The sequence below is a fragment of the Syngnathoides biaculeatus genome, chromosome 8 (assembly GCF_019802595.1).
Source record: "Syngnathoides biaculeatus isolate LvHL_M chromosome 8, ASM1980259v1, whole genome shotgun sequence".
Taxonomy (NCBI): Eukaryota; Metazoa; Chordata; class Actinopteri; order Syngnathiformes; family Syngnathidae; genus Syngnathoides; species Syngnathoides biaculeatus.
Window position 1 is genome coordinate 17,867,861 of NC_084647.1, and position 24,113 is coordinate 17,891,973.

The following is a 24,113-nucleotide window of genomic DNA, read 5'->3' on the forward strand; positions in this document are numbered from 1 at the left end:
TGGACGCACATGAATCGGCGGTCGCCGCAAGCGTCCAAGTCGCAGCGCATTTCTAATCTTACAAAAAACAAAAAAAATAGAGGAGTAATTGTGATGTCGGCGTTTCAGGTCACTACTTCCAAGTGTCCCTATTGCTAAACGGAGCCCGTTACATAACGGCTTCTGCTGAGAATGGGGGTGGGGGTTTGGGGGGGGGGGCGTTGACACGGGGTAACCTTCGGCCACTAACAAAAGCAACTTGCACAGATAATTACTGTGCAAACGCAAAAAGGGAACCAGGAGGGAGGCGGCGTTCATAATAAGATGGTGATGTAAAAATCAATCGCATGAGAACACAGGTGCCAAAAAGCCCATCTAAGCTTCGTTTCTCAACGACACAAAAGCAGAACACACTCAGTCTATATTTACAGTGTGTGGTGAAATATTAATATGAGAAAACAAAAACGGAATTGCTCTCAGCTGGAATTGGCGCGACCCGAGTGAGAACGTGTGGCAGGAAAAGGGATGAAGATGAACTAGAACAAAAAATGGATACAATTTGTAAATAAATGTATCATGATTAAAAAAAAAATGTTTCTTTGTGCCCTGCGATTATCTAGCAACTAGTTGAGGATCTACCCCACCTCCTGTCTGAAAATAGCTATAACAGACTCCTGCATCCCTTGTGAGGATAAGTGGCTCAGAATATGGATGGATATGTACACCCCTGTACAGTACATACATGCTTCTTTTAACTTTGATAAGTTGCCCCTGGAATCAAATCCAAACATTCTTTCATGCCGTAAACACACCTTTGCACTTCCGAACTTCACTGCTCGCTGAGCTGAGGACTCGACATCCTGTCACACGCGAGCTGACAAACGTTGAGCGATGCGGCACGCATGACGGGGTGCGCGTTTACGCCATCAGTTGCCTCTAAGTGGTGTCTACGTCACCTGTCGCATGTTGTGGGTTTCATCGGGAGGACGCACGCACGTATGAACACACACACGCGGCGAAAATCGGGCATATAAAGAGAAAAGTTCAACTTTAGCCCTCCCACATGGATTGAAAGTTGTGAAAACACATTGGAAGATAAAAGTCATCCTTTTATGTATTCCTTCGGGTTTGTTGTCACTCTCTCATAGGCAAAAAATGAGACTCATATAACATCACTTTGAGGAAACAAAAACAAGAAGACTTACTTACTCATACGGTGCAATGCGTGCTTGCTTCCTTCTTGGGGGAGGGTTGGACTCCGCCAAGGGTGCCCTTTTGTCACCGATTCTGTTCCTAAATTTTATGGATGGAATCTCTAGGTGCAGCCGAGATGTAGAGGGGGTCCGGTTTGGTGTCCTCAGTGTTGCATCTCTGCTTTTTGCAGATGATGCGGTTCTGTTGACTTCGTCAAGCCGGGATCTCCAACTCTCACTGGAGCGGTTCACAACAGAGCGTGACGCAGCTTGGGTGAGAATCGGCACTTCCAAATCTGAGGCCATGGTCCTCAGTCGGAAAAGTTTGCCTTGCCCTCTCCGGGTCGGGGATGAGATCCTGCCCCAAGATCCGGATCTTTGGGTATTGTTCACAAGTGAGGGAAAAATGTCACGAGAGATCCACAGGCAAATCGGCGATGCATTTGCAGTGATGCAGACTTTGTATGGGTCTGTCGTGGCGAAGAAGGAGCTAAGCCGAAAGGTGAGGCTGTCTATTTACCGGTTGATCTACGTTCCTACCCTAACCTACGGTCACAAGCTGTGGGTCATGACCGGAAGAACAAGATCTTGGATAGAAGCGGCCAAAATGAGTGTCGTCCCCGGGGTCTTCGGGCCCTCCCTTAGAGATAGGGTGAGACGCTCGGTCATCCGGGAGAATCTCAGAGTAGAGCCGCTGCTCCTCCACATTGAGAGGAAATTGATATGGTGGCTCGGGTATCTGGTTAGGATCCCCCCCATGGTTGAATGTTTACTCACTTAAGTCCTCAAGCTTAATGCTAACATTTAATGCACAATACTATAGGATGAGCTAACGGCAATTACCAGAGAAGTTAAGGCGGTTCTAAAACCTTTGAACGACTACCGTAATTTCCGGCCCACAAGCTGCGGCTTTTTTTCACATGCTTTCAATCCTGCAGTTTATGTGGTGATGCGGCTAATTTGTGGATTTTTTTCCTAACGGCCGCAAGAGGACACTCGAGCTGAAAACATAAGAATGAGACCGGTGGAATACATGTGCCAAGGAAGTGAATTTTACCGGCCCTGTTAGCGCTGCGCTCACGTTAGCACTGTGCTACCGTGTTTCTGCGGTGTTACTGGCGTGTCTCAGTGATATTTACTGGTAAGTTTTATTTTAACCGGCCCTGTTAGCATTAGCGCAGCGCCAGCATTAGCGCAAGCTTTGGCGCGGTGCTAGCGTTAGCATTAGTGCTAGCATTAGCACTAGCGCTGCCATTAGTGCTAGCGTTAGCACCACGAGAATAATACTCAATTGCATATATTCTTTCTACAGTTGTAGTGAGCAGGTCATTGAATATCAAAAGATACCCCCCAAAAATCTGTGAATAGGTGAATGCCGAACAATGAATATGTGGGGTGTCACCGTAAATGTTTGAAAGGATAAAAACTACATAAAAGTAGTTTTAAAAAGTCTCTCTATATTGTAGATTTTCACCTATAAGCAAATATATTAACCGAAACGATGTAATAACTGGATTCCGACCTGTGACGGGGCGTTGGGCAGATGCCGAGGCATTCCGTGTAGTCCCAGGAGTGCTTGTACCAGAAGGCCAGCGATATAGGAGCAGCATCCGGTGAACTGGAGTGACCCCGGCAGGGCTCGCTGCCACCAGGAATGATGTCATGACCGCACGCTGAATGCATATTCACTCCGCACTCACACACTGTCTGTGTGTGCGGGTGTGTGTGTGTGCGTGTGTGTGAGACGGATATGCTATCAGACGCAATCATGTCAGCGCCCGATGCTGCAAACTTCTTTCTGAGCTGCAAAATTCCACACAAATGTGATATTTGGACCATATGCTATGCCGGTTAAGCATGCTATACCATGTCAAATTAAACAAAGGCGCTCACTTTGAGTTCAGTTTGGAAAAAAATGTATAGAAAATGACTTAGATCAAGGGTGTCAAACTCATTTTTGTCGCAGGCCACATTTAGTTATGGTTTCCCTCAGAGGGACGTTATGACTATGAAACTTTGAAAATCTTTCGCCTCATCATATTTACACGTGAAATTTATGAGCTAGTTTTAGAATTAGAGATCAAGGTGAATGTTTTTTTTTTTTAAATATTTCTGGTGCTTGGGTACCCAATAATGCTTGCAATATCTCATTCAAGATATGACAATTTGATATTTTGGTACAGATTTTAACAAAAACCAGGGAAGTTCATACTCGTAATTTGCCTTCCTGGGCCACATAAAATCATGCGGCAGGTCGGATCTGGCCCTCGGGCCTTGAGTTTGACACATGAGAATTAGATTTTTTTTTTTTTAGGGATCATTTAATTTAATTTAGGGATCAAGTTTTCACTTGGATAACAATGCTCACTCACATAAACAAAAAATATAAAATAAGTGTGAAAATTAGTTAATGAAAAAATGTAAACATTCATTGTAATTAAGTTTCTCTACACAAACACAGAGGTCTATATTATTGGAATTTTTTCGGGTATAATTCGGTGCGTCTTTTACACATCATCAACAGTGTATGTTTTTCAGGCTTAATGATTGTGCTGGGCCGTGTTGAAAAATGAAAAATAAAAATAACCCAAACCTTTTTCACTCGGCATCAACATCTGTTTTATATCATATCCAGTCATATAAAAAAAGCTCTTTGTGGTATATTAACGCAATAACAATATTCCTGAGCCTCCACAGACAAGACGTCGGAGGTGAGTCACAGGCCGCAGAACCCCACCTAAAGCGGGCCACACGTGTACGCGTCTGTGTTATGATGACACATGACAACGGTCTGGAAATAACCTGCAGCGGGACCCGTCCGCGCATCTTTCACGACAGCAGGGCCCGGACCTGCTGGGGGGACCTGGGGAGGAGCTGCTCGGGCTCGTTGTAGCCGTTGGCCGGGCTGCCGAGCGCCGAGTGCACCTCGCCGTACGCCCGGCACACCAGTTCGGTGGACTGGGTGAAGATCTGGTCCCTGCAATGAGAGATTACTTCAACAACACTTCCAATCCACATATCAAACCCTCTTTAGATTTACCTGCTCTTATTGTGAAATTTAGTCCTACATTTATTGTATAAATGACAGAAGATGACGGACTTGTGCTCATATATTTCATAACCATGGCAGAATTTGTAACATGTGTTCAAGTCTTGATTTGGCTCTAATATCATTATACACTATTGTTTATCTTCAAAGGTTTTGGGAGAATACGTTGCTCTAAATCAGGGGTCTCAAACTGGCAGCCCATGGGCCATTTTCGGCCCCGAATATAATATTTTGTGGCCCCCAACTTAATATGAAAGCTTAATGTTAGTGAGGCCCTCAAGTTTTATATGAATGGCACTTTTACACCGTCGTGTGCGTAGTTGATGAACCTATCAATCACGGTTGGGTATATGGCGCTCGGGGCGTGACATCGACCGAGCTTGACCAAAGCGAGGAAACATTTTTACACGAGTGAAAGTTACGGAAGCATTCCCAGGGAGAGTTTTATCAGTAGTTTTTTTTTACACAACATGTTTACAGCAGCCTCCCTGTTTATCTTATCTTGTATTAAAAAAATAAATAAATAAAAAAGATTTTTTTACGTTTGTAATTTGAATTGCATGTGCTCTGAAGTTGTCCACCAGCCCCAAGGTAAATTTATTTTGAGACCCCTGTTCTAAATAAAATGTGCTATTTTGGCAGGCTATAGCATGTAATATATTGAGAGAGACCAAAAGCAATGGTTAACACTAAAATGTTGTACAAAGTACATAAGATTAAACAATAACCACTGGAATAAAAATCTGCAATAAAGCGGGAACTGTGAAGCGAAAATCGCAATGTTCTGTGAAGATAAGTGGCTCGGACTCATTGCTTCAGGGCTGGGACTCATTGTTTCCATAACATGTGCATCCCAGGACTCCCAGTCTCAAGTGTAAAATGTTCTATAAAAATGTACATTTAAGTTAATTCCTGTCAAATTCCAATTTGTAATACAGGGAGTCCTCGGGTTAAGACCGTCTCGATCCAAGACGTTTCGACTTTACAACGCCTGTCCACCATTTTGTCTGGCTAATGGTTGTCCGTGTTTGTGGGCCGGGAGTATCTTCGCATTTTTTGCCCTCCTTTTTAAACATTATGGCCGCAAAGAAGGAAGCTGTGTCTTTTAACAATGCTTCTGCAGCCAAAAGAAAATCCATGACCGTGTAAACGACGCTCAAGATCATAAAAAGATCGGAGAAAGGATAGACATCAACCCCACCAAAGATTCCGTCGGGCGACCGTGGTGACAATTATCAAAGACAAAGCCCGTATTTTAGCGCGCGTTCCTATGTCGGATAAAATGATCACAAAACAAGGTTCTTTGATGCTTGTCGAGATGGAGAGGACCAGGATTGAGGACCAAGTTCCTTGGCAATAGCTAAGCGAAGCCTCCCCTTCTTTTTCTCCATCCACGTCTCAGAAGCAATGCTAAGTACATCATCTTATTTATTTCAATGTATTTGTTTTTTTATACAAAGCATTTTGATGTCAATTCTGACTTTAATGGTGGAATCCGACTTAAGTCAAAATTCCAGTTAAGTTACTACTGTCGGAACGGATCTCAGTCGTAGACCGACGACTTCCTGTATTTCCAAAATATCCTATTTTAAATTCCCATGAAAACTTCCTAGAAACTTTCCACCCCTTAGTACACCTTAGTATGTACGCTATCTCGCTCAAGGGAACGACATTAAGAGAACAAAAGGACCAAAAAAAAAGTCCATTCCTAGACCATTCCCGTTATTTATGCTTTAGTGTGTTCACTCAGCTTGGACGCATGCGCCATTGAGACAATTTCAGGGAACCGCCGACGCGAGTGAGAAATGGACCAGAAGCTAATTAATGGCGTCCTGCCCATTAGGCCTGCGGCGTCCATTAATAGAGAACATTAACCTGAGGTACAGAGTGCTCCTCAAGCCGGCCGCACTTCCCATCAAACGTGACTCACAGCACGCGGCGGCTGGATGGAGCTAAAAGCATACGTGCGCGCTCCGCGTCGGCGAGGCAAACACCAAACAGCCGACCCGCTCGCCGCTTCCACACACAAAAGGGAAACTCGCGTGGAGTGTTTTGCAGGGACGGCGCCATGTGAGGGCCCAATCACACTCACTTGATGGCGGCGCTGAGCAGGAAGTTGAGCTGAGGCATCACCAAGCTGTCGGGAGATGACAGGTAGCGGTCAAACTGGACCTGTAATTTGAAAGATGACACAGAAACGCAACAATAACACTAAGAGATGATATGCAAACATACTTACGTCCTTTATTAAAGTTATATAGTTATATACAGTGGGAGCTCGGTTTTTGAACGTCTTGGTTTTCGTACAAATTAGTTTTCAAACAAAAATTTAAGAGATATTTTTGCTTGAGTTTTCGAACGAAAATCGCTATTACAACACCCCGACCAGCTGACCCACGACGATTTTTTATTGTGCTTTCGAACGCACCGCCGAAAAAAATGGAAAAGACGTAACGCACGCGATGGTGCACAACCAGTTGACTCAAACGCTCCTCTGCTCGTGGACGTTTCCCAGTCCTGTAGTGACTTTCTTTCCCTTCCAATTGAGCAACATTAACCCCCGATCGTGGCTCCAAAAAAAGGCAAGTGGAACTGCTGCTGCTGAAAAAAGGAAAGTGGTGCGTAAAACTGTCCACTTCAAGAATGATTTGATAGCCGAGCACGAACCTGCTGTGCGTGTTTCTGAGCTATCGAAGAAGTGTGGCATGGCAAAAACGACAATCAGCACCATTCTGAAACACAAGGATGCCCTCAAAGCAAGTGATGTTGCTAAAGGAGCAACCGTGGTAACCGAGCAGAGGCCACAGATCTTGGAGGAAGTCGAAAAGTTGCTTCATATTTTCGTGAACCAACAGCAGTTAGCTGTGGATAATGTTGGCGAGGAAAGGAGGAGTTGTCGTCTGATGAGGCTGACGGTAGGAAGGATGTCTCAAGTGCCAATATTAAAGCTATCTGCGCTAAATGGAACGAGATCCATAATTTTGTAGAAATTCATCACCCGAATAAAGCTGAATGTTGCAGAGGACTGCAAAACTTTAATAATGTTGTTTTGAATCACTTCAGAAAAGTGCTTAAAAGATGGCAGAAACAAACATTTGATTCGTTCTTTGTGAAAAAGGGGCGAGTCACCCCCACCAAAGACATTTGAAACTGTTGTTCTGCATTGCTTTTTGCTTTTGTTCCATTAACCCTACCTCTAGTTCCAAGTTTTTGTTTTTTTTTACATGTTACGTACTTTCTGTGCAAATAAAAAACAATTAGTTTTTCCCCCCTCATTATTGGTTCTTTAAAGTTATTCTGCACTTTTGTGAACAAATAAAGGTTTACAAGGCTGGGGGCCAAGTTGCTCCAGATATGGCAATGCACTCCCAGCCAAGCATACTCTACTAGGCTAAAGCATCCATTTTAACCAAAAAATAAATATATTTCTTAAATGATGTAATTATATAAAGTATTTAAACTTTACATGTATCTCTACTATGCAGTTTATTATCAGGAAAAGCTAAAACAATTGCTTGGAAAAAACTATTTTTTAGGCTTGGAACGCATTATTTCATTATCCATTCATTGTAATGGGAAAACGGGTTTGGTTTTCGAACGTTTTGGTTTTCAACCAGCCTTCTGAAACGGATTGTTTTCGAGAACCAAGGTACCACTGTATATAGATCCATGAGCAATATGGAATTTGGTGGGCTGGTTTGGTGGGCTGGTCTAGCATGACAAGACCTACAAAAAAAGTCTGCCATTTTGATTTGAAGGAGACATTTCTGTATCATTTTAGCCCAAAATAAACTTGGTATAAACAGATTTTGGCAGATTGCTACCACCAGTGTCGGAAAGCAATGGGTGATATTAAACTTCAGCCCTGATACCAGTTTAATATAGCAACAAGTCACAAGAAGAGCTCCCGAAAATTCTAAAAAAAAAAAAAAAAAAAAAAAAAAAAAAATTCCAAGACTGAAAATGCATAAAAAGTTTGCCAAACATTATCTCAGTTACACCGAAAAGGATTTAAAAAAAAAAAACATTTTTCTTAATAGAAATTTAGCGCGTAACGCCATTTCCGCTTAGAAATATGAAATTTGGTCGGCATGTCTATTATGTGTAGACCCACAAAAATATCTCAAGAAGCAATACCGGGAAAGGGACAGAAAGTCTGTTATTCTGGGTTGAAGTAGCATTTTTCTTTTTTTTTTTTCAATTTCAATTCGTCTTACAAAAGACGGGACTCGCCATAGAAATTCAAATGACTCAGCTCCTGAAATTTTGTGAACGACGAAGGCCACTTATGAAATGTACTCACCATGGCCGCTTTCACCGAAGACACGTCCATGCTGGGCAGGAGAGACAGAGGACCCTAACAGTAACAACAATGCACAAACACGTTATTTTCTCTGCTTTATGAAATATTTTGTTATGGTGAAAAATGTCACTTGCAAAATCATAGCATACCATGTTTGGTATGGAAATTGGTGTGTCAATATGCTGTGTGCAACATTATAGGATCATTTAATCAAGTGTTTTGGTAGGCTTTACACGATCAGGATCTTTGGGGCCAATCATCGAGTTGAAAAAAAAAAAACGATAACTGATCAAGGTTGGTTTGACATTACAGCTTCCAAACCCGCACACGCAAAACTTTCTATTGAAGAAATACAATGGAAAAAACAATATGAATATTACATTTCTTTCTTTTCTTTTTTTTGTAAATGAAAATGTATCACAGCTTTTATGGTTAACAGTTAAAAAAGTCTACCTGCATAGTTTGTTTGTTTGCAAATAATGGTATAAAATAATAATATAAATATATAATATATATATATATATATAATATAATATAATATATAATATGATATTATATATAACAATAATATATACAACATTATATAATATATATAATAAATAATATGTACTGCAGACCTGCAAACATTTAAAGTTATTTGATTTAAAAAAAAAAAACTTAAATATGGTACTGTCAACCAGGAAAATATAAAATAACCACAACATCTTTAAAATAATGTTAACAATATATATTTTTTAAAAATTAAAAATTGGTAACCATTTGTAAAAACAGACAATCTTTACCATTTAAATTGAATGAATAATAAAGGAAAAAGGTACATCTGTATAGGGTTAACCCTAACCCTGTATCAGTAGAAAGATTTAAAAAAAAAAAGTTAAATAGTAATTAATAAAAAAAGATATGTTTTGGATCATTTAAAATAATTTATGGAGGTTGAAAATAGTAACACAATTGTATGAAAACAATTTAAAAAAAAAATCACAAAAAACTAGTACAGTTGAATAATGAAAATATTTTTGAAATGAATAAAAAAAATCAAGTATCTTTCCGATAATTTAGGAAAAAGTTGAAAATAGATACTAAAGATATTCAAATACTGTAAAAGCAGATGCAGTTCAAATAGAATAACAACAATAAAGCATTTTGAAAGCATGACAGCAAACTTTCTGCCGAGGAGAGTCTTTGTAGGAACAACATAAACACGGCCGCCTTCTCCTAGTCCCGTTTGAGAGAAAATGACAGGGCTGAAATGTTTCGCAGATAGTGAAAGTCACCAAAGGCCAAGAATAGATGGCGTGCCGTGCAGACATGCACACGCACACACACACACACACAGGCTTGATGTCCTCAAACGTACGCTCGGCTATTTCGGGTGAGGCCACCCCCTGAGAAGATGACGACGGTTCACGACCGAGCTTCATGCTGGGGCGAGACATTTCTGTCCCGCAGTGACCCGCCCCATCAGGACACGCACCGCAACTATGGCTACCGCCCTGGCGGTTGCTCAACAGTTGTAGGAGACTTTTGGATGCTTCGCTTGTGTTCATAACACGGGAAATAAAAGCACACAAGAAAGACCCGGGCCTTATGGTAACCGTGGCGATGGCAGTGTAAACAACAACACTGCAAAGAGGTACTATTTGAAATGCTTTCAAAACGTTTCACATTATCAATATATTTGAAGTCTTGTGATTTAAACAATCTCCACACCCTTTTCGAATATTTTGTCATGAAAACCTAACTTCTAACATTAATATGACTTATAAGCCTTATTACTTCATTTAAATATTTTTTAATCCTCTAGCAAGGAAACGTAAAAAACAATCTTTAATCACCCTAACCTGCTACTGGAATTTCTCTTTCATCTCTAGGTCACATCCATAGCGACTAATTAGGGTTACAATTAGCGTTAGAATCAGAATCAGAATCAACTTTGGCCAAGTATGCAACAACACAGAAGGAATTTGTCTCCGGCAGTTGATGCCGCCCTGGTACGACATTCATGTTGAGGACTGAGAAGAACATACAAACTAGAGAACGAAGAACAATAGATGTTCTTGTTTACAGTGGACCCCCTGCATACTTGCAGTTCGGCACCCACAAATTCATCTTTTCAGAGATTGTGATTCATATTCCTTCCTTCCTTCCTTCCTCCCTCCCTCCCTCCCTCTTTTATTGGAAGGAACCAAAACTGAAAATGGTAGTTGGAGGTGTATCCTGACTTATTCCAGATTTTTTTGGGGGCGGGTGGGTTTAAAAAACAAAACAACAAAAAAAAAAAACTCAATTCTCAGATGAAATTTTAAATGGTATCAATTATTTGCCAATTTTTGCTATTTGAGGTCCAGCCCAGGAATGTTGACTAAATTGTCTAACCATGTAGTCAAAAATAAAAAAAAATCTTCTGTAAGCTTTTTTGCCGGATTGCAACGTCAAGAGTCATCTTATTTATTTTATTTTGGTCCCCAACAACAAGGTTCTTGTCCCATGACTTGGCAGCTGGACTGAGCAAAGATCCAGAGCCACTCATGTAAAAGCCAAATGGTAAGCAGAGCTGCAGTGTTTAAATCAGCATATATTTGAATCAGATGCCGGTGTTATCAGTGTTAACGTCGTATAACGTGGATAGATTTTCAAATGTTTGGATATTTTGATGGAGTACAGAATGCTGTAAGTATTTGTGTTGCTGCATGTGTGTATGATATTGCTGTCATCTGCTACGCTAATTGAATAAGTCCAGTTCGGCAGCTTGGCCGTGAAGTGCTGCCTCCACGGGAGAAAATACAAGTGAATCGTAAAGGCCGCTCAACAAGGTGGTGGTTAATTAAGCCGACGGCGGATTCGTCCAAGCGCAATTCATGTGCAGTCTAGATTTTTCTACTGTAAAATATTTATCTTGGCTCGATAAAGGTTGGGAAAAACACTGTCCCAACCTAACAGTGGGCATTGGAAAATATCCCCTGCGCTGTGAAAAGAGCATTTTGAGACCTGCTCAGCGCCATGCTGCTGGACGGAGTTGTAGATGTGGCTGAGGCCCGCTCTGGTCAGCACGTACGAAGCCTGCTCGTTGATCAGCGTGTCAAGGTGAGCCTCGATCTGCGGAAACAGAACGATGGATTGAAAAGGAGGGAAAAAAAAGAAAGAAAGAAAGACTGAGTTGCCATTGTGAGCAAATGGTACTTGTGTCTAATGGAGCGTTGCCGGAGCTGAGTTGCATGACACAAAGGATGTGTTAAAAATCGATGGACACGCTGATGAAACGACACGCACCTCTCGAGCTTGTCATAAAGGGAACAAGAGGCCATTATTTGGTCAAAAATATTAATGCACTGATTCTCAAACTGGGGGTTTGGGCTTCAAAAAATAATAATAATGACTGATTCATTTTAAGAATAAAGACATCTTTCTCAAGTTTTTCTTATTCACTTTTTAAATACAAATTTCTACACTTGTTGAGTTCATCGTTCTAGTATTACGACTATCTTGAAAAAAAATTCGAAATTAATTCCCATAACATTATGACTATGTAGAAAAAAAAATGCGGTTTTGTTTTGTGTAAAGATTATACTTTACAAAAACTATTTTTACAATTTTTTTTTCTTGGAAAATTAATGCATATCTTGTGAACATCAAGGTTTTTGATGCTTTCAAAATATTCATTCATTATTCATGATCAATATTCATGTTCCTTTTTTCCATGAAAACTACAAATTTGTCGTCATAACCTTTTTTTTCTTGTAAGGAGGCAACTTTTGAATATAGTAGTTAAGTTTAGTTGGTGTCATGATTGTGGTTGAGCAAATCCACACCTGGAACTCGAGCATTTCCAGCCTCTTGTCGGTGAACTCAAAGAGCGCCAGCGTGGTTTTCATGACGTAAAGCGAGTTGACCATGTAGGTGGCCATGTCGGCCGTGCCCAGGTTACTGGCTGACACCGTGCACAGCTGCAGGAGGGGGTCCAGAATGCAGGAGAGCACCTGGGAGTGGCCGAAGGTGACGCACATGAACTTGGAAGTTGTTCACAAAACAGAACGGGATGGGTGAAAAACAGTGTTTACCTGGGCAAAGTCGGCCTGACGAGCACCCACGGGAACCACGGAGGAGTCGTGAGAGGCCAGAACTTCCCTGAGGAGGGACAACGTCTGAGTGAGGGAAGTGGTGGGGCCCAGGTCAGGAGGTGGGAGCTCCACCTATTAAAAATATGACATCACAGAGGATCCTTAGAAATGAGGTCGGACAAACTCCATAAAGCGGGACATACACTACTCAGAGAGTGTTAGCAATTATGTCTTTCAGGTAAAGTTTTAGAGTCAACCTGAAACGCACAATAATCTGTAGAAGCAGATGCTGTGTCGCATTCCTTTGGATTTGAGATCAGTACAGTTTCTTAGTTGAAGATAAAGATTAGGAGGTGACTCTCGTCTTGGTAAGTCGAGTATGAGGTTGGGAAATTTCAGCAGCACATTGGAAGTCGAATAAGTTTAGCCACCTCACACTCTAACAGCGTGTATGGAATAAACAGAGTATGGTGAATTGGTGTCACTCGTAACACCTTTATTAGTTGTATATCTTCCAATGCTCGTAGTTCTCTAGAGCAGGGGTGCTCAATGCGTCGATCGCGATCATCTTGGTCGATCGCGGGACGGCGTGCCAAAAAAAAAACAAAAACAAAAAAAAGACATCAGCCAATGTTCACTCTAAACTGCGTGCGTGCGCAATTGTGCACCGCTGATGCAGTCTCTTCGCAGATATTCTGCGTTGCGCGCCAAAAAAAAAAATCCAATGCAAATTGAAAGTATAACATACAGCTATTCAGTTTGTGGCATTCTGCAATGTGATTCAATGAGTGAGGGATGACTGGTTGTTACATCCAATGGCGCAATTCACATATGTAGTGCGAAAAAAGAAGAAGCCACTGGTTTCTTTTAGGCAGCACACGGAACGTTCTCTTAATAACGACTGCTGCTCCTCCACACTCTCTTTTTCCAAGTTTATCTTCTTATCCACCACTGCTGCTTTAGTTCGCAACACAGTCTGGGCAACGTAGAGCAAAGACGAGCTACACATGGTGCTTATGTTTACTTTCGATATTAATGTAGAAAGTTAAAAAAGAAATGCTGTTGTTTTAAGAGGCAATGACTGTCGGAGTATGTGAATAATCAAAGAAAAAGTGGTTAACCTGGACGAGATTTTCTCTTTTCCGAGTAGGAAAGGTCTGGTATGAAGCCAAAGTAGAAAGTGCATGATGAGATGGTGTGTAATTTTAAAATTCCAACTTGGCACAGCCTGATCAAGGATGAAAGCACAGACAATACAGTGCACAAAACGCTAATTCTGTATTTTAAATATAGGAGGCAACATAACAATCTTAAAACGGTTTGGGAGCATCATCATCACCCCCACCCCATCGTCGGTAGCTCGCGAGAGGCTAGATGCTTGAAAAGTAGATCTTGGGGTAAAAAAGTCTGGGCACTGCTGCTCTAGAGTGTCAGCATACCCAACAACAGAGCAAATAGGTCAATATTTTCAACAAAAATGGTAATGAACTGCTTCTTTCTGAAAGTCTTTGGAATTTTGCCCAAATGTGTCAAGATATTATTAATGAACATACTACCCTACAAAAGCTTCTCTGAAGAATAGCTGCTATTTTAAAAAGAGCTGCAACATACTGCGCAAATGATTCTCAGAACAACAGAGGCTGTCATGACTACAAAGAGATGTCCAACTCCACATTTTCTTTCTTGTTCTTAGTGCAGATGTCCTCAATACTTGTCATCATGTCAGTATTATTTTACGCAGCTAATCTGTGAGTCAGTCGTGCTTCTAATGAAAAGGGCTGTGATTAAATCTTCCTGTGGACAAGAAAAAAGGGAGCCAGGCCATCTTTTGTGCACCTAATGGCGGTCATTACGAGACGAGCGCGTTCCCGGCATGAGCTGCAATCGACACTGAAACCCAGAGGGGCCTTCAATCGGATTAGCAGCGGGGCTACAGGGATCGTTGGCCTACCTGCTATCGATCCTGTGCCAGCCGGACCTCGCTACGTGGAAAGCGCGTGCCGTGGTACATTTGGACGGCAATTTAACCAAAATGCTAAGGAGTCCGCAGTGCTTTTGGGGGCTCAGCATGGGCCACTTGGACGCAGCGAGGATAAATGTCAAGAAGTCTGGAAATAGACGTGTTGGTTGTGGAGGGGTAGATTCTGAACCTCTGGATGACAGTACACTTTGAAATCTCACCAACAAGGATTTTACCCCATCACTTTTTCATGAGGATTCTTAACTGAAGCTAATATATGAGCTTTCACGAGCATCGGCAACGATTTGGAGCAACTTCTGTCAACACGGAAACGGCGACAACTTTGAGCCTTTTTTTTATGTAAACATTATAGATGATTCAGTCTTTAATGACATTAACATACTTAGCTTGTTAATATTGCCAAGATAACGTTTAGGTTTTTTTAACGCTGATAATTTAGTTTTTTATTGGCCGAACATATGTGTTTTGTAAAGATTCAAGAGGCACAATGAAGTGTCAGAATGACCTTGACATCACACTTTTCTCAATATTTTACATTTAACTTATTTTACACAGGTATGACAGCTAAGAATGTCAAAATACTGAACAGTGAAGATAACAGCTCTTAAATTTCCATTCTTTTTTACGGGGACCAGTGATACAGATGAGTATTGTCCACCATATCGATACAATGACCACTCAGTTTGTCATTTTCAGGACAAACTGAGGCTGTTTTTCTTCTACCTTGTCCATAAGTCTGCTCGCATGAAGGCTAAGGCTGTTGAAAAACATCTTTTTGCTGAGCACGTGCATCTCCTCCATCGTCATTAGCAAAGAGGCGACACTGGTTCCCAGGATAGAGCTGCACAAACGTATTTAACAGAGTGTGAATCCGTGACAAGAGAGACAACGGACGCAACGCGCATTGGGAGAACAGACCTGATGGTGTGGTGATAGAACTTGAGCAGATTGGACAGCTTGTAAAGCAGCACTGCGCCCGGCTCGGCCACAATCACCTGCTCTATCCGAACCTATCCGGACACGCATGTAGGACAGGGTCAGAACACAACAACCGATTGTCCAAGACAAGAGTTTTGGGACTATCTTAGTTGCTCACTTTCAGAGGCCGACACACTCCTTCTGTGATGTGTCCAACCACCTCCTGCATGCTGTCATCCATGCCTGGATAAAAGAAGTTCAATTCAAAGCCATTAAATTTGCAATGTACTGTAGCGCCATCCTTTCTGTGAAAGTTAGAATATTTTACTATTTTCTACAAGGTTGCCTTTCTGCTGCAATCACATGTGCACAATCTGCAAACAAATTTAATAATAAAGGTTGAAAATAATATTTCGGACTCTACGTAAAAACAAATACAATAAAACATGAAAATACAATTTCCATACTGCTTATCCTCTATAGGGTTGCGGGCGTGAGGAGGGGGAAACATTGTAGAGATACTGGCTTGTTGTTATTCACCCCTCAAGTGTGCGAAAATTGAGACTACACTAAAACTAAATTTTAAAAATAAAGAAAAACAGTCCAGCTCTACAAATATGATTTACATAAGTGTTTGTTATTTAAATAAAACGGTAATTTCTGCAAACATTCTCGACTTTAAAGGGTTAAAAAAAACATTTGTTAAGTATATTTCAGGCTTGAGTCATTTTAATAGTCTAACAAAGTGAAATGAATAAATTATTTTACGAGGAGACAAGAACATGTCACTCCTCGAGAGTGAGAGGCTGCAAAACTGTAAAACCACCTTGGAATATATTCTCGAAAAATTATTTCACTTTTTCCCCGTAAAAAGAAGATTTGTGTAGGCTGAAGTAGCTTTAGAAGACCTCATAAAGTGCATGGAAAAAAAAAAGTGTTACGGTAAATATTTTTACAGCAAATTTTGGGAAGCTGAAAATGTTCCCATGGGGATACTTGATGCATCGGCGTACCCTGGAGAGTGACTTGCTTGAGCAGCGCTTCCAGGTGCTCCTTCTCAGAGGCGGTGGCTTGGTGCAGCCAGGCTAGCATGTCTCCCACGTACCTACGAGAACAGACAAGGTGAGTTAACACCCTCCTTTCCCTCTAACGGCAGGGGGGCTATTTTTAACACATCGGGAACACAAGTACCGCAATCATGGCCCATCATGTTTCATTTCCCCTCTAAAGACAACCGCGCCGTATTGGCTGTTATATAATGCTTGCAAAGACAACAAGGTTAAAGTAGAATGATTGTTTGTGCGTGTGCAAGTGTGTGTGTGTGTTTGAGTGGCGCACACGCTAAGAAACAACTCAATGTTCTCAGAATTGCTAATTCCTCCAACTAACTGAAGGCCAATCTGTGGCCATTCTGAGAAAATCTCCCGGGAGGACGGCGATGCGGCATGATCAGGACACGTGCGTCAAATAGCCGCCCCGTGAGAGCCATACGCGATCAAAAGGTTCAAGAGATGTGCTTAAAAGGGTGAACGTCAAAATGTCCAAAACATACGTCAAAAGTCAATGGCAACCGGATTTCAAATAGTCCTAAAATGAACTTTGCAGGTACTTCAGGGGAGTCATTTTTCCAAAGACATACATGTGTAATAATGTGTAATAAACATGTTCGTCCCTTGATAGAAAATTCTACTGAATTGATTTCAGTATTTGTACATAGTCCCCAGCTGATGTGCACTGGTTACACTAACAAGAGGGATGCGAACAGAGAGGCCCGAGTTTATAAAAGCACAATCTTTAATGTCAACTTGACCATTCCGTGGCTAGATTGACCACAACGACAGCAAAAGGATTGTGTGTTTTTCTTATGATGGCTACGTTCACAAAGTGGTTCATTGACTTAAGAGTTCAATTTGTTTTCTCAAATCAGTAATCCTAATTGACACAAATGAAAATGCCATTAAACTGTTTCACATTTTAAAAAAAAAAAAAAGATTTCTAATGTGATTTTAAAGGCGGCGGCACGGCGTATCAGCATGTAAAAGCGTTGACCTCACAGTTCTGAGGACCCGGGTTCGATCCCGGCCCCGCCTTTGTGGAGTTTTCATGTTCTCCCCGTGCCTGCGTGGGTTTTGTCCGGGCACTCCAGTTTCCTCCAACAACCCAAAAACATGCAACATTAATTGGACACTCTACATTGCCCCTGGGTGTGATTGCGAGTGCGAATGTTTGTGTCTATGTGCCCTGTGATTGGCTGGCAACCAGTTCAGGGTGTACCCTGCCTCCTGCCTATTGACAGCTGGGATAGGCTCCAGCACTCCACACGACCCTTGTGAGGATAAGCAACTAAGAAAATGGATAGATGGATGGATGGATGGATGACTTTAAAGAAGAAAAACAGCACTGTGCAGTACTGCACTATGCTCTGCTGTGTAAAAAAATAGTGATACACCAAATATTTGGTGGAAAATAGCCTAAAAGTGGATTGTTGGTTCTTGGCAGAAACAGGAGGTTGACGACATGAGCAAAAAACGCAGCCAGTGGGCCTCTGGCAGGGGAGCAAAACAAAAAAATGGGTAAAATAGGTACTTCAAAAATGGAAAACAGAGCACAAAACACTCCTTTTCACTTCAAGGTACGCACACAAACTGAAGGTGGCCGGATGTTGTGCAATTCACGATGGCCATCTGCTGGTGGACTGTCTGAATGCTCGCTAGTAACTTACATGTTTGTTTGCAACACAAAACTAAAAATAAAATAAAAACAACAACAAGCTACAATCTACAATCTCTCGAGGTGAGACTGCAATGAGTCAGTGGTGCCACTTTCACAGGAACAAATTGATGTTCATGTCCTAAGAGTGATTTTACCTCATTGGGTCGTGCGAGTGCATCTCAATGGGACGGGGGATCCCGCCCGGCCCCCCGCGCGTCAGGGCATCGATGAAGCCGCGCACCACTGCATTCCTGCGCGACGTCCCAAACTCATCCAGGGTGTACCTGCGGGCAACAATGGGTGTCGGAGGCTGCGTGGGAAGTGCCGTTGTTTTACTACACTGGAGGTCACTTGTGAAACAAATCAGTAGCCCTGGCTGAGTTTCCATTAGGAAGGCGAGCGAGCACTTTGTGAGACTAAACACCAGATAGTGCTGATTCCAGAATCCAGGAAAGGCCCGTCTGCGTGCATGACCTTGCACACGCATGCTAGAGGAAGGAGAGGGGGTGCAAGTGTATTTCCACACAGAAAGATGGAATGTTGGCACAAAAACATCACACCAGAGGAGCATGTGAAATGTAGACTATAGACTAGGCTTTACACGATCAGGATTTTGGGGGCCAATCACCAGGTCAAAAGAAAACGATAATTGATCATCGATCCGATCGTGTGAAATCTAGACTTTATACTAGGCGTTACACGATGAGGAGTTTTGGATCACCGATAAGCGGGTTTAAAAAAAAAAGATCCACTCACAAGATGGAGCTATGAGTATATAAATGACCTGTTCATTTACTGTAAATACTTGTGTACTTAAAGGGGAATTCCAGTGGTTTGCATTAACAATGTATCCAATAGGTCATGTAATATGTACTCTATTTTGACACTGTGATTTTAAATCTTCTCTCATTTAATCGTGTTTTGAGAAGATTTTTATCGACAATTACGAATTTTCAGGGGCGCTGCCATTTACGCGAGTCACATGACCTACGTGGGCATGTGTGACGTGTTACATGCCGTTCCAAACGCTCGATTACATGGGACACCATTATGCCAGGCGCTGATTTCTCGGATTTATCCTCATCTGATGAAGAAATAGCATTATCGGTTGATCGGGAAGACGGAGGAATACTTCCATACAGATTTCAACCTGTCTGTAAATAATGGCGCTGAGCGGCGAAGCCGTGAGCTCGATCCCCCCGAGCAAGCTCACGGCTCGGTGGGGAGCAAGCTCACGGCTCCGCCGCTCTGTATGGAAGTATTCCTCCGTCTTCTCGATCAACCGATACTACTATTTCTTCATCAGATGAGGATAAATCCGAGAAAACAGCGCTGGACATAAATGGTGTCCCATGTAATTGAGCATTTGGAATGGCACATAACATGTCACATACACCCATGTAGGTCATGTGACTCGCGAATATGGCAGCCCCCCTGAAAATTCCTAATTGTCGATAAAAACCTTGAGATGAGAGAGGCTTTAACATCATATTGTCAAGATAGAGTACATAATACATGACCTATTGGATACATTGTTTATGCAAACCACTGGAATTCCCCTTTAATTTGCATCTTTCTTCATCTATTAATGCCAGTGAACAAATTCCGGTAATGACAGTACAAACAGAACAGACAGAACAGATTAATGGTCTTCGATTAGATGACAGTAAGTACTCACAGCAATTAATATATCTAATTTTTGTGACATTTTTGCTTGTCGGTGTGTCGGGAGATTTTCCAATTGTCAAGTATGTGCCCAGTGATATGTTGTTCAAGTCATGAATCATCTTGAGTACAATGAGTAGACGTTTGGAGAACAAGCTACACTAATGGACACGAGGAGACCATTTATAACCTTTCCAAAGACTTCTTTTCCCTGGAATTTCAAGTACTGACAGGCACTTGATAGAAATGCGTAGCAAAAAGCCGCCTATTAAGCGATGGCCTTCAAACCCTGCCTTTTAACGGAGAATGTTTCAAAACGATCTTCAAACTTCACCTTTATAAGTCACGCTATGTCGGCAAAAGAGCTTTGCAATTTAACATCAACCCTCCATCAAATTCCCTTGTAAAGAGTTTGTCAAAACCTGCACAAAATTTTGGGTTGTATCGCAGAAACTAGTGTTGAGGGCACAATTTTTTCAGGATGACTCCTCAAAATCATCATTTAAGACAAAAGAAAATACCATACCACTTTAATAAGAATTACTACTGTTATTACTACAACTACAATTATTATTATTACAATTTGGCTGATGGGGAACGGATCCCTAAGGAGTCCAACGGCTTAGTTTAAGCTGTTTATTCACACCTGAGTTGAAGTTTCTGTTACACTAAACATACATCAAAGAATTGTACGCATTGCATCACGAATCATCAAACAACACATACTTTGTTTTACAAAGTTGCCATATTACTGCTAACACATAGAGCAAAATGCTTTTGACGAAGCTTTGGCACTTAGCCACCTCCAAAAAAATGAATATTCATAGACAAACTTAAATTTTACTATGCTTGACCAACTCGGTCAGTTCATATCAAAATTCACATAATCACATCGCTTAATTTCCTTCATGCTGGTAAAATCCATAATATTCTATTAACAAATGAGACGAATATAAAATACAGGTGAATTTATTGTGAGCGTGTATGAATTGTATATAAACTCATCCTACGTATTTACTCACATGATTTGCGGTAAATAAAGTTGTACTTACAATGTTGTAACAGCATTGAATAACGATGGCATGCCAGTACTATATATGAATGTAAAAAATAAATGTGACTGGTTACAGTCGTTTCATGTGTTGTTAAATGGGTATTTAAAAATACATTAATTTTTTACACTCATTTACAACTGGAACAATTTATTTTAAATGTTCCGGTGGTTGCATTCAAAGGTATTCCCAGAAGTCAGGACCAACGCTGGATGTTTTCAATTTTGTATTTCTTTACCTAGTTGACAGATTGTGCTGCACTTCCCCCTAGTGTTGGTCTTAAATCCAGCAACTGGAAAGATAAATTGCGTGCGACTTACTTGTAAAGGACATGCCGGTCCTGCAGGGCCTCCATGGCTTGAGTCAATATGGGGCTGATATCACACGTCTCCTGGGTGAGACCTCTGCACTCATCTGGCGACACAGTATGGAACGTTGACCTGGTAATTACTTACACAGTCTACAAAGCGTTAGACCTCACCCATCGACTGTAAAACGAAGTAAACAAATACATATTTTTGTCATGAGCCAATTTATGAAAATATGTCTGTGAGGGTGGGACACATTTACATAACACACAAATGGATTCACTATATTAATTGAAAAAGTGCAACCTGATGGCACTGTGATAAAGTGTTGCCTCTATGAATGAAAATGCAATCAAATTACGATGAGCATGCCAGCAGGTGATATGAATGCTTGCTTATGATTAAATGAGCCAGTGTTGGTTTTAAAAAGTCTGGACACAGACGGTTGAAAGAGTCTCAGTGTCCGTCCGTCCATCCATCCATCCATCCATCCATCCATCCATCCATTTTCTTGGCCCCTTATCCTCACGAGGGTTGCGGGGAGTGCGAGAGCCTATCCCAGCTGTCAACGGGCAGGAGGCGGGGTACACCCTGAACTGGTTGCCACCCAATCGCAGGGCACATGGAGACAAACAGCCCCACTCACAATCACACCTAGGGACAATTTAGGGTGTCCAATTAATGTTACATTTTTATGGGGTGTGGGAGGAAACCAGAGTACCTGGAGAAAACCCAGGCAGGCACGGGGAGAACATGCAAACTCCACACAGGCGTGACTGGGATCGACCACGGGGCCTCAGAGCTGTGAGGCAAACGCTTTTACATTCTGCTCCACCGTGCCGCCGTCCATTAGTCTCCAATAATGCAACTAAAAGCTCCTTGTTTTATTCCTCATCGTTTTTTTTTTTTAAATGGTCTCCGGAATGGGTTAAAACATTTGCTAAATTGGTAAGACTGACGAATCGCTGGCTTCATTGCAAGCTAGCGCTGACCCCTTTCGTCATGGGACTAAAAGCGGCACTCTGAGCTTCAAACGAGACAGACCCATGCTCATAACCGAGCGATTCCTACCAGAATTCTTCATCCTTTGTGTACTGATTTTGAGGCCGTGGAAACTGTTTTGAATTGTGCAAAGAAACTGCATGCCGTCTTTTGTGTAAGCATGTTTCTCTAATTGTGTCTATAAACTAAGATGACAGTACGGTTACAGTTGCAAACCATTATTTTTTCCTGACAGCAAAATGGAAGAATCTATTCACGAGGATGACGCATGCACGCATTGTCTTATTGTGGCAGGGTGTCAATTACACGGCCGGCCACTATTTGAGGAAATACGGCATTAACTATTCATTTGCACTGTGAGGTCGTGGAGTGGTGGACTTACTCTGTGCCCAGCGGCACAGTTGCTCGTACGCCTCCTCCTGCAACACGGCCATCTGCTCCATAATCTCCAGCCTACATGATATGCACGTTACTTTCGCACATAGGCTGCAGCGTGACAAATATACATAAAAAAAACTATATAGCTATTACCCCGCAGTCTGCTGGTTGGTCCGCAGCAGTATTTTAACATCCTCGTGGATCTGCTTCACTCGATTGAGGGCTTTGAAGAAGTTCTGTTGAAACCGGAGGAAAAACTTCAGTGGGATATACATTACATACATAGACTTGTAACATCTTAACCAATTTGTCAAATGTGAAACACTCAACACTGCCACCCGATATCTGGACAGTAACAACGCAAATTAAGGTCGCTCCCTGATTGGCTATCAGAGCCAGACCTTGGAACATGGATTCACGATGGTAAATATTAAACACCCCCGACACCAGAGGAAAATGCCACATGGTCATCTATTTTTAAATAATAATAAAAAAAAAAACACTCAACACAGCGCACACCACCACATAATCACCCTCACACTCAACAACCCCACATCCGGGATGACTGACCAGGATCAGCTAGTCAAAAAAGAAGACTCTTAGCACAACCCAAAAGAAAGGATAATTGCTCAAAATCATCCCTTCTAAAACGTCTGTTGACACTACCAACATCAAAAGATGATCGTAATTCACTTTTAGCATAATCAACACCACATGATGATTGTAAGGATCATCTTGAAAAAATAAAATAAAATTCTAGACCAGTGTTCTCAAATATGTGGCCCGTGGGCCATTTGCGGCCCGCGAAAGTATAACGGTAGTGTGGCCCTTGAGTTTTATATGGATGTCACTTTTACAGTGTTGTGTGCAGAGCAGACCAATCATAGTGTGGTGGATGCCTGTCGGGCATGTGACATCATCATCATCATGAGCTTGATGTAACCAGAGAAACAATTTTCAATGAAAACGTCACAGCAGCGTTGCCAAGGAGAGGTTTTTTTTTTTTTTTTTTACAAAAGTTTTACACACAAGTTGTAAACACCAACGTCCTTCATCTTAATTTGCGTTTAAAAAATAAGATGTTTGAGAAGATCGGATTGTTTTTAATTCCACATAAGTCCATGTGTGCTGAAGCTGCCGCCCAGCCTCACCCGGACTCCGCGTCCAGCGGTACCAAGGTAAATTGAGTTTGAGACCCCTGCTCGAGACACACCCAATACAACATGATAATCACCCAGGGGAATCTTTCAGGGATCTTGCGATATTCAAATCATCACTGATTTTGATCACAAGTGAGGTGCAGTAAATGCTCAGATATGCCCCTGTTCCCAGTGTGTGCGTGTCTCCCACTCTTAGTTGACAATTGCCTAAAAGTGAATCCACCTCTGTGATTGGTCCATCCCTGGCCCCTCGCAGTGTGGTCATCTCCTCACTGGTCAGCTGGAACTTGGCGAGGAAGGCCCGAGCCACCTGGGCCCTCATCTCCAGACGATGGCTAAGGGAGAAGTCAGATCA

At 41.8% G+C, this 24,113-nt stretch overlaps 1 protein-coding gene across 1 annotated transcript in view; it reads right to left on the reverse strand.

Annotated features, from left to right (window-relative positions):
* Window positions 1-3,520: 3,520 nt before the first annotated feature.
* cog6 (component of oligomeric golgi complex 6) overlaps window positions 3,521-24,113 on the reverse strand; it is a 33,252-nt gene continuing 12,659 nt past the window's right edge. The window contains exons 5-19 of the mRNA XM_061828320.1: window positions 23,982-24,093; window positions 22,752-22,834; window positions 22,603-22,673; window positions 21,231-21,324; window positions 18,349-18,477; window positions 16,495-16,586; window positions 15,660-15,724; window positions 15,482-15,573; window positions 15,287-15,404; window positions 12,583-12,714; window positions 12,334-12,501; window positions 11,513-11,620; window positions 8,525-8,578; window positions 6,314-6,393; window positions 3,521-4,149 (exon numbers count right to left, since the gene is read on the reverse strand). Coding sequence (XP_061684304.1) covers window positions 4,002-4,149; window positions 6,314-6,393; window positions 8,525-8,578; window positions 11,513-11,620; window positions 12,334-12,501; window positions 12,583-12,714; window positions 15,287-15,404; window positions 15,482-15,573; window positions 15,660-15,724; window positions 16,495-16,586; window positions 18,349-18,477; window positions 21,231-21,324; window positions 22,603-22,673; window positions 22,752-22,834; window positions 23,982-24,093 — 1,546 coding nt within the window. The 3' untranslated portion in view covers window positions 3,521-4,001. The remainder of the gene's footprint in view (window positions 4,150-6,313; window positions 6,394-8,524; window positions 8,579-11,512; window positions 11,621-12,333; window positions 12,502-12,582; window positions 12,715-15,286; window positions 15,405-15,481; window positions 15,574-15,659; window positions 15,725-16,494; window positions 16,587-18,348; window positions 18,478-21,230; window positions 21,325-22,602; window positions 22,674-22,751; window positions 22,835-23,981; window positions 24,094-24,113) is intronic.